The sequence below is a fragment of the Canariomyces notabilis genome, assembly GCF_033297395.1.
Source record: "Canariomyces notabilis strain CBS 508.74 unplaced genomic scaffold N656scaffold_20, whole genome shotgun sequence".
NCBI classification, from domain to species: domain Eukaryota; kingdom Fungi; phylum Ascomycota; class Sordariomycetes; order Sordariales; family Chaetomiaceae; genus Canariomyces; species Canariomyces notabilis.
The window spans coordinates 552,641-568,583 of NW_027041842.1; the positions used below are offsets into that span (position 1 = coordinate 552,641).

General features: G+C 52.4%; 9 protein-coding genes across 9 annotated transcripts; 4 read left to right on the forward strand and 5 right to left on the reverse strand.

The window, feature by feature from the left end:
* Positions 1-465: 465 nt before the first annotated feature.
* N656DRAFT_770412 (uncharacterized protein) lies at positions 466-1,058 on the forward strand (the record flags this gene model as incomplete). The annotated part of the gene is made up of 3 exons (XM_064813774.1): positions 466-617; positions 723-946; positions 1,009-1,058. 3 exons carry the CDS (start codon positions 466-468, stop codon positions 1,056-1,058), a joined length of 426 nt encoding a protein of 141 aa, XP_064667960.1.
* A 317-nt stretch (positions 1,059-1,375) lies between these two features.
* On the forward strand, positions 1,376-4,186 carry N656DRAFT_293136 (uncharacterized protein). The gene is made up of 2 exons (XM_064809153.1): positions 1,376-3,330; positions 3,394-4,186. Exons 1-2 carry the CDS (start codon positions 1,639-1,641, stop codon positions 3,991-3,993), a joined length of 2,292 nt encoding a protein of 763 aa, XP_064667961.1. The 5' UTR covers positions 1,376-1,638; the 3' UTR covers positions 3,994-4,186.
* A 437-nt stretch (positions 4,187-4,623) lies between these two features.
* On the reverse strand, positions 4,624-6,852 carry N656DRAFT_782034 (uncharacterized protein). Its single transcript, XM_064815684.1, has 2 exons — positions 6,248-6,852; positions 4,624-6,179 (listed from the first exon to the last, which is right to left on the reverse strand). Exons 1-2 carry the CDS (start codon positions 6,445-6,447, stop codon positions 4,736-4,738), a joined length of 1,644 nt encoding a protein of 547 aa, XP_064667962.1. The 5' UTR covers positions 6,448-6,852; the 3' UTR covers positions 4,624-4,735.
* An 851-nt stretch (positions 6,853-7,703) lies between these two features.
* On the forward strand, positions 7,704-9,125 carry N656DRAFT_800274 (uncharacterized protein; the record flags this gene model as incomplete). Its single annotated transcript, XM_064817990.1, has 4 exons — positions 7,704-7,853; positions 7,906-8,396; positions 8,452-8,552; positions 8,905-9,125. The coding sequence occupies 4 exons, from the start codon at positions 7,704-7,706 to the stop codon at positions 9,123-9,125; spliced, it is 963 nt and encodes a 320-aa protein (XP_064667963.1).
* Positions 9,126-9,202: 77 nt separating this feature from the next.
* N656DRAFT_782037 (uncharacterized protein) lies at positions 9,203-9,881 on the reverse strand. Its single transcript, XM_064815685.1, has one exon. The coding sequence runs from the start codon at positions 9,843-9,845 to the stop codon at positions 9,621-9,623; it is 225 nt and encodes a 74-aa protein (XP_064667964.1). The 5' UTR covers positions 9,846-9,881; the 3' UTR covers positions 9,203-9,620.
* Positions 9,882-10,784: 903 nt separating this feature from the next.
* N656DRAFT_831000 (uncharacterized protein) lies at positions 10,785-12,115 on the reverse strand. Its single transcript, XM_064818616.1, has 2 exons — positions 11,816-12,115; positions 10,785-11,729 (listed from the first exon to the last, which is right to left on the reverse strand). Exon 2 carries the CDS (start codon positions 11,682-11,684, stop codon positions 10,974-10,976), a length of 711 nt encoding a protein of 236 aa, XP_064667965.1. The 5' UTR covers positions 11,685-11,729; positions 11,816-12,115; the 3' UTR covers positions 10,785-10,973.
* A 1,273-nt stretch (positions 12,116-13,388) lies between these two features.
* On the forward strand, positions 13,389-14,144 carry N656DRAFT_812425 (ADP-ribosylation; the record flags this gene model as incomplete). Its single annotated transcript, XM_064818379.1, has 1 exon — positions 13,389-14,144. One exon carries the CDS (start codon positions 13,389-13,391, stop codon positions 14,142-14,144), a length of 756 nt encoding a protein of 251 aa, XP_064667966.1.
* A 543-nt stretch (positions 14,145-14,687) lies between these two features.
* N656DRAFT_770417 (uncharacterized protein) lies at positions 14,688-15,061 on the reverse strand (the record flags this gene model as incomplete). The annotated part of the gene is made up of 2 exons (XM_064813775.1): positions 14,688-14,975; positions 15,023-15,061. The coding sequence occupies 2 exons, from the start codon at positions 15,059-15,061 to the stop codon at positions 14,688-14,690; spliced, it is 327 nt and encodes a 108-aa protein (XP_064667967.1).
* Positions 15,062-15,255: 194 nt separating this feature from the next.
* N656DRAFT_800278 (uncharacterized protein) lies at positions 15,256-15,566 on the reverse strand (the record flags this gene model as incomplete). The annotated part of the gene is made up of 2 exons (XM_064817991.1): positions 15,256-15,458; positions 15,521-15,566. 2 exons carry the CDS (start codon positions 15,564-15,566, stop codon positions 15,256-15,258), a joined length of 249 nt encoding a protein of 82 aa, XP_064667968.1.
* Positions 15,567-15,943: the final 377 nt, after the last annotated feature.

A 15,943-nucleotide genomic window follows, 5' to 3' on the forward strand; every position in this document is an offset into this window, starting at 1 on the left:
ACTGTCTTAGACATAGCCACCCGAGCCCCTCCCGGCACCAGTCAGGACAAGGCTTGGAGCTGAGGAAGGCTTGTGCATAGGTGAACGGTGAGGATTGGTTCCTGCACCCTGAATGTGCGGTGTACGGAGGTTCACCCATCGCTGTGACGTGCAGGGGTTGCTCACAAAAGTACAAGTACCATTGTACCTGGTAGTTGGGAGCCTGAGTCTGTCAAGGTCTTGCTCATTCACAAATTCCTGCAGTTGGCCCCCCAGCAGATTCTGGTACACGCCCCGACGTGCAGGCTGTAGAAGAATGGACACAGGAGAGGATCGACAGGAGGCGCAAACGAATCTAGCGAGTATATATGCACAGCGACCTCCCAAGCACTTCAGGTTTTCTCACAAGCAACATTGTCAATTACTCTGTTATTCCAGCCTTGTTCAGGACCTTTTTACCTTCTTGATTTCCACCAACAAAGTAAAATGGATGCATCTCAGGCTCAGCATCAAGATGGCGATCCACCTGAGGGCTGGGAGCAGCATAAAGAGGCTATCACGCGATTTTACCTCGAGGAAGACTTGCCCATTGCCGAAGTTATGAAGAGGATGGAAAGGGAATATGGTTTCTACGCAAAGTACACTCACCCTGATCATATATCGCCCGCCTCTCTGGATCCCATTATGCTCCCATATCTCTTCATCTTGCCTTTTAGCATCTTGCTGGCTACTTAAACTATTAGCCGAAGGCAGTACTTATACAGATTCTTGAACTGGGGCATCAAGAAGAATATTAGGGCCGAGATCATGATTTTCATCGCCATTACTCGAGAGAGACGCCTGAACGAGCAAGGGAAACGAACGGCCTTTGTATACAACGGTCGAGAGGTGGACGAAGCGAAGATTGACAGATTCGTTCGCGAGCGCTTCAACGGGAGGGACTTGAACCAGATGCCGCTTGATCAACGTGAGTTTGCCTCCATTCTCTCTCCTTCGATATTGAGCTGAGGTATCCTCCTGCTGACCAAGGTACGAAACAGCAACTCCAGCCGGACTCGTATACTCCACACCCGCCCTGATCGACCCGACCCCAGCAGAGGATGAAGCATCCTGGATGGGAATTGACCGCCATGACGAGACGCCTGGTCCTTCGGGACCGGACACCCTCGACCCTGAAATGCCCCGTATCGTCCTCTGGGTGCTTGGGGCAGTGAGGCCGCTGACGTACCAAGATCTCGGAGCTTCATGCGCCATAATCAATGATACGGCCCTTTTCCATGACTTTCAGTTTCCTTCCCGGGAAGATGTCATCGCCAAGTGTCTCGGAATCATTCAAATTGACCCTAGCGGTTCAGTATCACATACCGCCAACGCACCTGGCATCCTCGACATGCTTGTACCGGCCGAAGATGCAAATGTCGTGATACTGGAGACCATCCTGAAAGCCGTCACACAGGAAGCATACCTAGGGGTCAGGTTTAGCAAACCACTGGCCAGATCCAGATTCGAGTCCATTACACCCGAAGGATTGCAGGGTTGTCCTTGGTACGGAATTTTGCAATACGCCACACTCTACTGGGCCACTCATTTGCGTCGGTTACGCGATCCATTGTCTCCGGAAGTCGAGACGATGCTACGTCTCCTCATTAGCCCCCCGGCATGCCTTACCTGGGTCGAAGTGCTCGCCATCTCACCTGTCAGGGGTTCCGTATCTCACTTTCCAGAATCCTGGGGCTTGTCGCCGACTTTTGCCGCGACGGTACAGGCCTCGTCACACAAGAGACACTCTCGTGCCTACAATTGTGGATGCGTTCCTGCCACGAGTTGTTACACGGCTGGGCCGAGATCCTTGAACGCTTCCCGGGCGAGGTCCACCATATCCAAGGGCTATTCTTGACAGCCGATTCAATATTTCGGTTGGAATACAACCCCTTAAATCGGCATTGGGCGCTTCCAGCCGGTACCTCACTGGAACGCCAGCCCTTGGATACTGTGCTTGACGAGGCGTCCCGTGGAACAGATTACGTCTCTGTTCTTGACAAAAGCAAGTCTCGACTGTACATCGTGCGCCAGAGTCGGCTCTGCTACCACAGCGTCCGTGGCGAATTGAAAGAGGACGAACCGGGTTTTGCTTCTTGGCTAATTCGGTACATCTCGCTTGATACGGGGACTGTGGTGTCCGAGTTCCGCGGCCAATCTCCCTTTGGAGTAGTCGGCTCATCGAGGAGGACAGGATATGTTACCGCGCAATTGGCTCTCAGCGACGACTCCCAGTACCTTGGGTACCAAGAGTATCTAGAGCCAGATGGCATCAAGTGTCAGTACGCCTTCACGTACTGCTGGAAGTTGAAGGACTTTTCGACCGTGGATGACGATCACTTTGGACCTCGCACGATGATCAGCCGAGGGGTTATCCATTCACCAGTGAGACAGACCCGTCCGTTAACCTTCTGCGCGAGAAGTGCCACCCTGGTGCATGCGAATGGGTGGTATGATGTCGAGAAACAAGAACCGATCAACTCCTTCACCCCGCCTGCGATCGGGAAGGGAATAAAAGTCGACTCAGTCCACGTATCGCCCAGCGGTAACGCACTGGTTATCACACGGCCTACCAATGGCGATTCGCGGAGCTCCCAACTCGAACTCTGGGCTTGCGTTAGCAGCGAGACGCCCATGACACTAAGTCAGACCTTCATCGCTCCAACACCAACCATTCTCGCCATCAGTCGTTCTGCTCGGTTTGTGGCGTTCACGCACAAACTGCTGAAGGCATCACCGAACGATGACCAATCCTTTGAATGTACAGACGACCCCAGCTCGGAGTGCGAATCAGATGACGACTCGGAATACTCGGCAGATGACTTCTTTGAATCGCGAGAAACCCACAGCTTCGCTATCCTTGACACAGAGAAAGGCAGCATTGGCGAGCTGTACTCATATAGAAACGACTCATGGGATAGCCGGGATGATAGCGTCACTCGATTACGGCCAGACAAGGCCTTTTTCGGCTGCCTGGAACCGAGTTCCAGCCTCTTCATATCGAGGATGAAGAGTGGAGCTCAGACTCCGGAGGGGTTGATTTGGCGTTGGAGTATCAGTGGTTGGATCAATACCGGCCACATCGTCTTCGACTGGGGTTGCAATAGTCTGACATTCAACCATGATGACTCAGCCCTTGTCGGTATTCGCCCAGACGGGCTCTTTCGTGCCAGAGTTGACAACTTGCAAGAGAGGGTTGTCGCAGTCGGAGCCTACAGTGTCCGACGTGAACAGGAATATCACCGTTCATGCTGGAGGGGCTCATCACTGTATTACCTGCACTCGGACATAAACAGAGGCAGCACATACCAGGTGAGTACCACTCGAATGCCGCTATCCATTCTGTTGATTCCCCATGCTGATTCTTCCGTACAGATTGCAGGGCATGTGCGGAATCTCGGCGGTCAACCTTCTGTACCTTTGGGTGTAGAGATCGGGTTTCTCTCCCCTGTCAGCTTGAAAGATATCAAGGACATTAGGATTCCGTTGCCCGGCGACAAGGTATATTTCAGCACCAAAAGCAAATCGGGAAGTTTTTGCTCTGCCATCGACATCGGGGCCGGAACCGGCAAGGCTCCCTCTGTGCCACGCAGCTTGAACAAGAGCCGTATCGTTGCCATAGCAAGCGGCGGGCGGTACATGTTGGCGGCATCCTTCTTACGCGGCGGGAACAGCATCGGCAGCACAGGCATGGTCAAAGGTATAAACTCCGTGTCTACAAGGAGGGAACGTCTGAGGCTCTCCGAGTCTTCAATTTCACGTGTTGCTGGTCGATTGTCAACGAGCGTAACAGATGGATTGATAGGTACCGTGGTGTGGACAATATTCCACCACAGATTGCCCATCATGGCATGGTCATTCTCCTGGTTTAAGTGGGGGTTTTGGATGGCAAGCACAGAGGGGGATGGCATCCCCATTTTCAATCCAGGTATTCAACCTATTTCCTCTTTGCTACTGCCCGAGACTCTTAACTGACTGTCGCTTCAATCATTCATAGAAACGCGATCATGTCAATTCTCGCTGTCGTTTTCTCCATGCGGCCGGTATTTCTGGGCTTACATATGTGGAGGGCTCATCCTATTCGACCTCGGGAGAGGAATCAGGCACGATCACTCATGGCCTGAAGATCTGATCAGCTACTATGATGCCTACACATTTTGCCATGGCAATTCCCTCTTCGTTATCGATTTCGAAAAGAACTACCTAGTGACCGCCATCACTATCTCTCTTGATGGAAGCTCCAGTCCCCGCCGACGTCACCTCATGACCATTCCGAAAACCTATCGGCAGATTATCACTGTCAAACATTGCTATATCACTGGGGATGGTCGTCTGAAAGCAGTTCTGGCTCAGGACTGTGATGTCAGGGGCCGATGGCCCTGACTCCATCCAAGCCAGTTTTGACTTGACGCATGAGTGGGAGGATGCCAGTTCATTGATCACACGGCAACATGGACCTGGCCCGGTGGTCAGAAAACTAGAAGAGCGGTGGTCCTTAATAGCCCCTCTTGGTGGTCAACGTCAATCACAGACACTCCAAGCAGACATGGGAAGTGAAGAGTACTGGCGATGTAGGAAATGGACAATGGCGGATGCACATAACCTGCTACTTGAGAGGAAGTATCAGTGGCGATAAATGTGTACCTAGAGGCTTGAAAGAGATGGGTAGAAAAAAGAGCGTTCTCTTGCGCCTATTGTACAACATCTATAGTTAAAGCTAGTTGCCGGCCTTGTCCGGTATGGGATGTACATTTTCCACTCGTTGTTGGCGTTTCGCTGATGGCTCACATCGTGCTTCTCTTAATTCGAATGAGTTGGAATGTTCTCGACGTAGCTTTCCATCCTTTAAAAGTGCCTCCTGTCGCACGTTATCGGCCTCTTCCTCGAACCCTTTCTTCAGGAGCAAGGCCTCCAATGAGCCCAAGTCGTGTATCACGATCGGATCGTGAGCATCTTGTCCGTATTCCCGCAGGGCAATCACTGCACGCCATCGCTCAATGGCGACGTCGAGGTTTCCTCCCAGCTCCATGTCCACCTCTGCAAGAACTTTAGTCGCGAATGCTACAATTTTGGCAAAAAGGCGCAAAGCACGACTGTTTGCCCTCGCGTGGGTCATTGTGGTTGTCTTGTCGTCTCTTCCCTCGGCAATCCTGCTCTTAAGAAGCCCTTGTATAATGCGAACCCTCACACATGGGCTGACATTGTCTGCACTGTATCTGTCACGGAGAGTAGCGGCAGTGCTATCGCGGATACGCTCGTAGTCTGGCGGTTCACTATCCGTGCCATCCTCTATCCGACAACAGGCAGCAGGCTCGAGGACGGAATGAATGCATGTGCGAGACTTGGCCTCTTGCAACTCTGCAGCTACAACGGGTACCTGGTCGGCAAGAAGAGGAAACCAGAGATGAACGTTGTGTAGCTTGTCCTCTGGCAAGGCAGATGGCGTCGAGTCCCACATCAGACGATAATAGAGAAACAAGAGCCGTGCGTCAAAGTAACCGGCGTTAAGAAGCCATCCACGTTCTACAATCTCTCGCATATGGTCCATCAATACGAGAGATCCCACCCCAGTTTCAGCGCTCCAATGTCGCATGAGTTGCACCAGAGAACTCGGAATCAAAGATGCTGGATGATTCCTGCAGTCATGGTGCAAGTTTGCAAGGCCAAGAAGGTGCATGAGCAGCATATGGAAGAGCTTGGCTTGCCCCATGCGAAGGATAGCGTGCATGATATCCAGCAGATTCCAGATGAAGGCGGGGCTTTCGATGAGCATCGTATCTTCAATTTGCAAGAAGGCCTTTCGGGCCAATCGACCGGCGAGGATGCCCTGTCCATCCCGCAGAAGCCTGGCAACAAGCCGGAAGGCGTAACTGGCTCTTTCGGGGTCGTACAGAAGGGCAGGTCTTTCACAAGAGGGGGCGGGGGGATAGAGTGGCCCCTGTTTCCAGACGCCGTTTGAAGCAAGACAATTTTTGAAGTCGGCGGACTGGAAGAATCTTGACGTCCACTGGTTGACGGTGGTGAAAAAAGCCATTGCGCAGGCGTCGAGGGTGGTACTAGCTGGTGTCAGGGGCAAGCTGGTGTTTGTCCCCTGCCGCGACTGATATGTGGCATTCTTGCGGAATCCCCAGTTTGCGAAACGTTTTTTGTACATCTGAGGGCTGCCGCCCTTCCTTGTCAGAGCCGAGCAAGTCCACATGCAGACCACCTATGAGCACGAGGCGCCTACCTGGCCTTGAAGTGGTATTTCTCCTCCATGGTGGCTCTAACGTGACGGAGCTTCCACCTCTCGTGCAGGTACAGCCTCTCAACGTGCGGGTAGACTGCGGCCCGTTCGGCTTTGGCATGCTGTTTTAAGACACATGATGGCACGGGGGCAGCCGATCCGGCCGATCCAGCGGTCGAGGTGAGGCTGGGTTGAAAGTTCATGATGCACGCCCCGTGTTGAGGTGTCCGCCGTGACGAGGAAACCATGTTGTCTCCTTCCAGGTGCGTGATTGTCGTGAAAAAACTGCAGGGAACTTTTTTGGTCTTTCAGAATGGTGTGAATTGATGGGAGAAGCATCGGGTGACGGGTTCACTGAGGTGGAGGTTGAAGAGGGGATGTTCAAGTTGCTCTCTCTTTAGGCATTTGAAGCTTGATGCCCCGCGTGCTCCAATCGGATGCGTCCAAAAGTCTCCCGCAGCTGTGCCATCTCACTCATGGAATGTCCAATGGGATGTCCATGTCAGCTGTAATCGCGACTTCCATATATCGTACTGGTGTTACTTCATCCATCATCTACCGACGGGGCTCCCGGTTCCCATCTAAACGGTACTGGGGTTGTACTCGTTCATCTCTGCGAATGACATCAGTGTAAAAAGTTCCCGTGAATGCCCCAATTTCTAACTTCATGTCGACCGCCTAGCAAAGACTACAAGATGTCCGTCGATAAAAGACAGATTAAGTACAGAACTTGCTGTTCTAGCCGCCGAATTTGGCAGGGCAGGGCCGCCATTTTCGGGTGTCTCGACAGTGCGGGGCGCTTAGTCACAGCCAGGTAGTTGGTACCTTACCACAGGCCTGCCTCCCTTCAATCTATTCAGGCTGCAGTATCCACGACCCCACCTACACCATCTTCCAATAAGCGTCCCAGTCCTGAACAGTTGGTTTCGAAAAAGAAGTCGTTCCCGGAATCCAGGAAACCGCTTTACCTGGCATCCATTTTTGGCTTCCCAGCGCAGCCACACATACATAAGATGGCGCCGCTCGCGCTTCCCGTCGTTCCCGCCTCGTCGGCCGTTGTCGTTAGAGTCGGCGGCTTTGCCTTCTGCACTTAACACCATCGCCATGCCAGCACGTCGCCCGCCGCAGCCGCTCACCGAAGACCGGCATTACAATGCGCATTTCGTCCGGCGCTTTACCCAACGAGAAGCTGAGAAGCGAATTGTGAAACGGCCAATAGCTTATATGGCCGAGTAGTGTGCAGCTCTCCGCAAGTAGCTTGAGGACACCAAGTTCCTTACTCCTGACTATGCCGATAAGACCAAGATCAACATCGCCAGTTTGCTGAGAAAATGAAAGAGGTAAATGGCCACCTCCCTTTCTGTTCCGCCATTATCTTCGCTGAAGAGTTTCGAGATACTGCGAGTTCACTAAGCTACCGGGAACCTGGCGAGAGGTGATGCAGAAAACAAACCGAGCGATGGCGATGGACTTTCTCGAATATCTGTGTCAAACATGCAGGATCGGGTCATGGGCTTCGTCCTGGGAGTACTTCCGTCAGTACAAGCAGCTGTATGCCAGTGTCACGGGCCGCTATATGGACAGGAACGACAGTAAAGAAGTCAAGAAGGTACATTCCCAGGCCCTCGCACACCGACGCAGTAGCTAACTTGTCTTGCAAGTGGCACGATGCCATTTTGGTCCCGAGGTACGGCCTGCAAGCACCATGCACCTGTGGGAAGGATGTCGCAAACGCAGACACCTTGTTGGTCCTGCAGACGTTCAATATCAAGTACGACACCGGCATCTTCTCTCGGGAGAGGCACCGTATTCAGCTGTTGGGGTGCTACCTCGGCCTTGCTTTCACCGGAGCCAGGCCGGCCGAGTTTGTGGATGGCGAGAGAAAGAGGGGCAAGGATGAGTGTCTCGAGGAGCTCTTCCCCCAACACGCTATTGGGAGCGTCCCTAGCGACGAAGACAAGGCGCCCGATGAGCATTCCAGGCTGCTGGAAGAGATGATGTCGCAAGAGTATGAGAGCCGTCGACGCCCAAAGGCGCTCTGTTACGAGGACATTCAGCTGATGGTTGTACGCCACCCGGAAACCGGCGGGGACGTCCTAGCAATGGCCATCCGGCTTGCACACCACAAAGGGGCGGACAACAAGCCGAAGCCGTAAGTGATCACCCACTTATCTTTGGCGTCTTGGAGCTAACAATATTCCCTCCAGGACCATTTTCTTTTTTACACCCACTAGGAGGTTGATCTTCTGTTTCATAAGTGTCATCGTCAGCCTAGCAGTCCACGACGGCGCGTTTGCTGCGGTCGAAAGTTCACTAGCGTTAGAGAAGTATTTCAACACAAGAAGCCGGGGACCAGTCAAGTGTACTCCCTTTCGCTGGAAGGATGAATGGCTCAAGCGGCCGGTTTTCCGTTGACTTGACGACTCCATTGCTGAGAACGACTCCGACCAGTCCAGTTCAGAAAACAAATCAGACAGTTCAATCACCTCAAAGTATCAACCTCTTCCATACCAGAAGCTGTTAGACGATATGACACGGCAATCGCTTGACGCTGGAGAAGAAAGAGCGATTGAACCAAAGGCCTGGCGTAGGGGGGCAGCCAATGCGGCAAACGGTATGTTCATTTCATCGCTAGAATAGCCTTGTCTAACGGCACATAGGCAACGCCTCTGATGCTGTCCGCGATCAGATGATGCATCATGACCCCAAGTGGGCTACTTTCAACAGCGTATATATCAACGAAAAGGTCGGGTTCCACCTTCAGAACGCGTTCCTCGAGGAGCCGACCGAAGACAGCCTTCTTGCAATGCTCTCGCATATCGGCCACATGCGCGACCCCCGCGCAAGGAAAGATATGGCCCCGATCAGGTTTGGGACATGATGCCGCCCGATTCAAAGATTGAAGCACTGAAGGCAGAGAGGACAGAACTCAAAGGCAGCCAGTCCCGGATCAAAGGTACAGAAAATGAGCACCGGATTCGAGAACTTACGAGGTTGATCGCAAGTAAGGAGGCGCAGCGGAAAAAAAATATCCGGCGAGCTTACCGAGAAGATTACTGTTACAATTCAGGTGGGAGAATGCCAGGACTCGGAGCATTCATGTTTAGCTACTACTAGGCATCTTGTCCTACCTAAGGCACCTTACGTCCCGTATTCTTAAGGTACTCAAGACTAAAATCAACGCACTTACAGCCTGCCAAATCCTAGTACTTGATTACCATCCTGCACCGAGGTTCTTCCCAGACACGCCCGGTAGCCCTCCATTCCTCAGGCTCAACAAAGCCACCAGACTCTCCTTTGCTGCCTCGAGCCGTCTAGGAAGCGCCCCAAAATAAACTCGCCCCCCCCGCATGGATAACATTTTCCAAATCCATCACTAATACGACGACGGGGAGCGACGGAGTTGACGCTGGTGGTATGAGCAGTGCGAGTCATACACACACATGTACGTCCTCCAGTATTCCCTCTTGAGGCCACTTTGGCAACTTCCTGCCGCGCGTTTTGGGTTGGAATTCCTGATCGAGTTGCACTCAACTATCCAGGTCATGTAGACCGTGTCGCAGAGCGGCGAGTCGCAGATGTAGCCGTACTGGTAGCACATGGTGAATAAGATACCGTAGGATTATGAGTGTTAGTGCTGTAGTTCGTCTCTTCCTTCCTTGGGGTCTGTAAGGCGAAGTTGTGTGGCCCGAGAATAGCTGAACTAGGTAGTAATAGTGCTGCAAAATGCTCTGTTCCGTGTATGGGTAATTGCACGAAGTTAAAGGTAGGTACCTGTGTTTAGAGATCTAGAATAGGGGAAGGGCATCCGCGAAATCTTTGCGTTCTTAAGTACTTGCCTTAAGCTAAGTAGTACGGGACACACACTGACTGGGGCAATGACAACTAGACAGTTCATTCTGTGGCGTGGCCAGTCCGAGTGACCTGGAGAAATAGATAGGACCATATAACAGCATAAAGGATAAACCGGAGAACAAGCGTGAAGCAAAGCGTCACGGCTGGTCAGGCGACCAAAGTTACTTCAACTTACTTGTGCTCGGCCCCACTTGCTAGAAAAGTGAAAGACCACAGACCGGATCACGCATGTATCCGTAGGGTCATAATCTCATAAGTGTTGGAGATACGGGCTGTTCCGGCCGCAGTCGGGACTGCCTTCAACCCTTGCGCCAACAACGACGGCACATCGTGATATTTGCAGCTTGATGGTGCTAATCAATGGTGGCTCTCAACTTCTCAGTACGGCAAGTTTACAATGTCCACGCATACTGGCCTGTTACTAAATCTTGACTATGCTTCGTGAGGTTCTAGTATATCATGGATGCCAGTAGGTAGGCAATGGAAGGTAGAGAGATATCTGAAATGGATGGCGTCGTGTTATCAAGAGCAAGGGAGAAGCTCCTAAGACAGGCTACAAACACTCAACGCTACCTATGGTTTTCGTTGACGCGCCTCCATCCTACCGTGAAATTGCCAATTGCGACTATAGACACCATAAGTAAGGTACCTTGGTAGGTAGTATTGTACCTCCAACTTCGAGGGTAGCATAGATGTCAAAAGTAATTGCATTCAGGGCGATGATGAAAACTACATGTACATACACTAACACGAGTCCCTACAAACAAAACACGTAACCCAACTCGTCCCTGATAGTTGATATGTTGATCGGCGTCACTTGAACAGCCCTGGGCTGCCCTTCTTGGAAACGCCTAGTGAAAAAAGACGAACTTTCTCAATCATATTCTGGGGCCGCCTCAAGATGGCACCCAAGGTGATGCTCTGCCCTACATAGAATGACAACCTCCCTCTTGGCGACTTCTTCCGACGTTCCAGGACCGGGAGCCTCTTTCCGAAGGCTAATGGCGGGGTGCTCGTTTGGGTCCCAGGTGATGGATACGATTTTGGCACTGGTGTCCCCGTCCCTTGGCTTGACAGCAATTCTGTAGTGTTCCGAGGACGACCAGGCTCGGACGATGGACATATAGCCAGACTCATGCAGATCCAATGTGGAGGGTTCGTCGTCGTCATCATTTTCGGGCTCCGACTCGTAATCCCACTCTTCAACTGGTGCCGGGTCTTCATCCACCGACTCTTCATCCGTCCACTGTGTAGCCTGGGGATCCTTCGACTCTCCATCTGTCGACTTTTCATCCATTGACTCTTCATCCGTCAACTCTTCGTCTATCGGTTGTTCATTCATTAGGACTCGGTTCGCTAGGGCCCCGGGGCCATCCCGCATCGAGTCTGAGTCGCCTCCCGTCGTTCCAAAGTATCCTATCAATTGATTCGCCAAGTATTGAGGGGTCATGGGTATAAAGGCCCATTTGTCATCCATATCTTTTGCCAGGAGACTGCGTCTAAACTTGGCGAAGTCTGCGTCGCTGATACTTAGATCCCAAGACGCTGTCTGGGGCTTCTCGATCATTTTGATTTGTCCAACCATGGTAATGATGGTATGGGGCTGGAGTGATATGCAAGTTGCTTGCAACTGGTATCTTGTTAGATATGAGGATTGAATCATCTCGTCTACCTACCTATATTTCAAGGCCGTGATATTGAAGTACGTGGATGTACCTTAGTAAATGATGGTACGAACCCTTAAAGATAGACCAGTTCTTGTAACTTGGTCTGGGGCTTAGAACGATGAGTTTGGTTGAGTTGATTAGGAGTGTGAATGTTGGAAGAGTCGGCACTAGGCGCACGTGAGTATTCTGCAGTAGAGGGACGAGATTTGAGATGCGAGTGTTGGTTCAGGCAGCGAGGGGATGGCACGCCAGGTAAGGTAATAACCTGATTTATGTTTGTATGTACATACATACAGTAGGTACAGTACTTATAACATAAACGCGGGGGGAATATGTGGCCCGCTTTTTGGTTACTTCCTTCCTGTTGAGCCCCGTGTGACGGTGCTCGGACTGGTATCTCATGTCACGGTCTGCCCCATACCATTTTCAGTAGGGTTTCCGATCAGTGTGGGGTTCCCGCTCGCACAGCCATAACCCTGTGGCTTACTGGGGTTATGTGGCTGGTGAGCGGGAACCCTACACGGCTTTTTGCAGTGGCTGCATAGGTACTTAAAAGCACGTCGATTATACGAGGTAGGCAGTTTCCCGTCGATACTATCCGCTGCCAGTGCTGTTGCCCTGGTTACACCAAGCTGGCAGCAGGCAGTACTAGGCAGTACTAGGCAGCACGTCTCCTGTAACCGACAAAGACGGCAAATTGGTCGACATAACATCATGGTGTTCTAAACTTGGATGTCGCAGAAAATTTGAAGAGTTTCCGAGAAGGAATCAAGATCTGTAACAGAAGGCCCAGTCTTCATCTTCTAAATGTTAGAGCCAAGTCCGAGGCCGATAAGGTCGGCAAACCTGGATTCAAACCAGCGCTGCCAGTAAGCCAAGCTGATGTAAGCCAAGCCATCACCCTAAGATAGGCTTCGTGTCACCTAAATTATACCATGTAATTATACAAGTCCGAGTCTCGGGTACCTTAGGCTGTTGGCCCTGCCTTTCTGAAATGATCTGAATTTACGTCCAACACCATACAGGTAGTTTTGCCATGTTTGAAACCTGGTCGTCGAGGGGCTCGGCGGCTCACTAGTTACCTACGCCGTTGTTCGAAACGAGCCCATTCCGGCGAGGAGGATTCGGAGCAGCTACCGGTACGCTGCCGGTCATTCCCGTACTACCCATCATTCATGTGAATGTAGTCACACAGGCCTAGCTAAGGTACTTCAAGCTCACAGCCCAAGCCCTATAGCTAACCTACAGGTACTGTACCACCCTCATATGTCTAGAGCCATGGTCCGTCGGCGGACTCGCCATGCAGCTGTCCAGGGCAAGCCCCTTTTCCAGCCATGGCAGTGGACAAGAATAACAACAACATGACCTATGCCGTAAATAACCTGAAGACATCCATTTGGCTCAAAGGGGTCAGAAATGCCAGGCTATAAGAGAATGCGTTCCTGACTCACTTGGACTCGACTCGGGACATTCACAACCTCAACCTCAACCTCAATAAACAACTCCCACCACAGCTTCCAGATACCCCTAGCCTCTGCACCTTCGTACAGATCTCCAATTTTAGTGCGGTAAATCAACATTACAGTCAATCAACCTGAACCCAACGGGCTTTCTCTGCAAAGATGGCCAACTGGAAATTCTCTTTCTTCTTTCTCCTCGTATCGCTCCTGGGTGCCGCTTTGGCCGTGCCAGATAACGTCTATCGAGCCGATCAACGCGACCCCAATGCAATCCGGACCAGTCGCGGCTTCAAAAGCAGGGGCTCCGATCAAGGAATTAGCCTCATCGAGCATGTTAGTAAAGTATACGGCAAGGGCCACAGCCCAATGAGAGACCCGTGGATCTCGACTTCTGAACGCGAAGACATCGGCAAGCTTCCTACAGTGTCCAAGCCCTGCTGGGTGTACGTTATCGACACGAAAGACATCGCGAATCGCTTTGAAAGCGCCGATGGCGCATTTCAGAAGGAGGGGAAAGAAAACCCCCACAAGGACGAGAAAGAGTGGGCGGCCAAGCTCGATATCCCCCAGACCAGCATCAAGGAATTCTACCGCATGTGGAACGACAAGGGGACACTGAAGAGATCAAAGGTCTATACCTGGGATACCTGGGCGCAAAGAGAGCAAGAGAACGATGGACAGGACGGAAACGGAAAAGGAAAGGGCGGAAAGGGCGGAAAGGGCAAGGGCGGAAAAGGCAAGGGCGGAAAAGGACAGGGCGGAAAGGGCAAGGGCGGAAAAGGCAAGGGCGGAAAAGGACAGGGCGGAAAGGGCAAGGGCGGAAAGGGCAAGGGCGGAAAAGGCCAGGGCGGACTCGGAAAGGGCAAGGGAACGTTTCGTAATGGGAGACGTCATCAGGCCGTGTATGTAACCTTCTGAGAGGGTGTAAGTCATACCGTCAGCATGAGGGCACGCAGGTACGTTGCTATGGGCAGGTGAGAAGGGCACGCGGGCACGTTGCCATGAACGGGTCAGGGTATAGACGTACATATATAGAGGTACTTGAGTCAACGCTGCAGGCTCAGCCAGTCCTTCAATAGACTGTTGTCTCATCTTATAACCCTCTCAATCTTTTCAGTGGTAAGTTTCCAGTTTCAGTTGATTGAGTGAGTCGCTATGGACTAGGATTCACCGTGTTAGCTGCCGTTACATCGCCCAAAAAGGACGTCAACAAAGTGTGGAAGCTGCGAGAACCGCAGATACCAGACAGCCTCGACCTACACGTAGTATTAGTAGCAAGGAAGACGCCGTAACCGGACTCAGAGAAAGCTTCTACTGCACGACAACCGCAGAGGCAAGGGCTGGGGGCTTAAGTAGATGCCGTAAAAGAACGAATGGCCTCCCTGTCCTGGCCGAGGATCGAGATGAGATCAGGGACGGTGCAGACGACTCTGCGGGACGCCTCGGAGCCAGTTGCGTCGCTCAGGGCCGCGTGGAGGTACTTTTCTGGGGGGAGATAAACGTGTGATCGTTGGTGTTGCCGGTGTCATCATTAGACGGTAGAGCTGTTGTTGTTGTTGTAGCTTCTTCGGCAGGGGCAGCCTTGTCGTCGCTCGCAGGGCCGATGAGGACGCTGCCCATGGTGTACCCGCCGCCAATGCAGCGACGCGCGTCGGTGACTTTTCCGGTGTAGAACAGCTTCCCGGCGCAGATGTCAAACCACATACATGTACATGGCCATCCGTTGTTAGCGTCGTATGACTTGCTAACCTTGCTTCATATCTAGCTAGGGGGTTGTTGATGCGATGACAACTCACGATTGCGTCGACGTAGCTGCGTTTCAGGCTGCGCGCCATGTGGATGGCTCGACCAAGATACCACGCCAATGAGAAGGTGTTAGGGACGCCGTAAGACGTGGTCGCCGCGCCCGACAAGGGGTTGGCAGAGACCGCGCACCCCAGCCCAATCGCCTTTTAGACAAGCTTCCTTGAGAATAGCCTCTTCGATTCTCCCGGAAAGAACCTCGATCGCGTCGACCTCGCCTGACACCTTAGCAATTGCCGCGCCGACCGCGTTGGCAGCGCCGTGGTGTATGGGCCGGATGCACTTCTCCACGTTCCGCAGGTCGTAGCGTCACGAGAAGGGCGCCGTCTCCGATAAGCAGCAAGTGGGCGGGCGCCGAAGAGACCTTCATCTGCTCCACGACGCGTTCCAGCATCCTCTTGATCTCCTTCCTCGCCCTGTCCAGCACATCTGGCGAGATGTCAGCAACTCGCCGCGCATCTCCGACGGGCCGACCTGCGCCTTGCCGAGACCCACCACGGCATCCGTCGCCGTCATGGTCGGGTCTCCAAACAGCATGGCTTCTTGCTGAAGGGACTCGGGGGTAGCCGACAGCCTGAGATCCGGGACCGACCTTCACCCTCCCGCAGGATTCGTCCACCGCGACCTTGCTGCCGCCGCCGAGCCCGATGGACAAAACTTCAGGGTTATGTGTAGCGATCTCGCCGGAGATTCATCAGCAAAGTACTTTTTGTTTTGACGAGAAAAGAAACAGCCAGAGCCCCAGAAACGTATAAATGCCGAGTCTTGCAAAAAAACTGGTTATGCATGGTGGTTAGCTCAACACGCATAAATCTTTAGAGGGTTAGGGTTAGGGTTAGGGTTAGGGTTAGGGTTAGGGTTAGGGTTAGGGTTAGGGTTAGGGTTAGGGTTAGGGTTAGGGTTAGGGTTAGGGT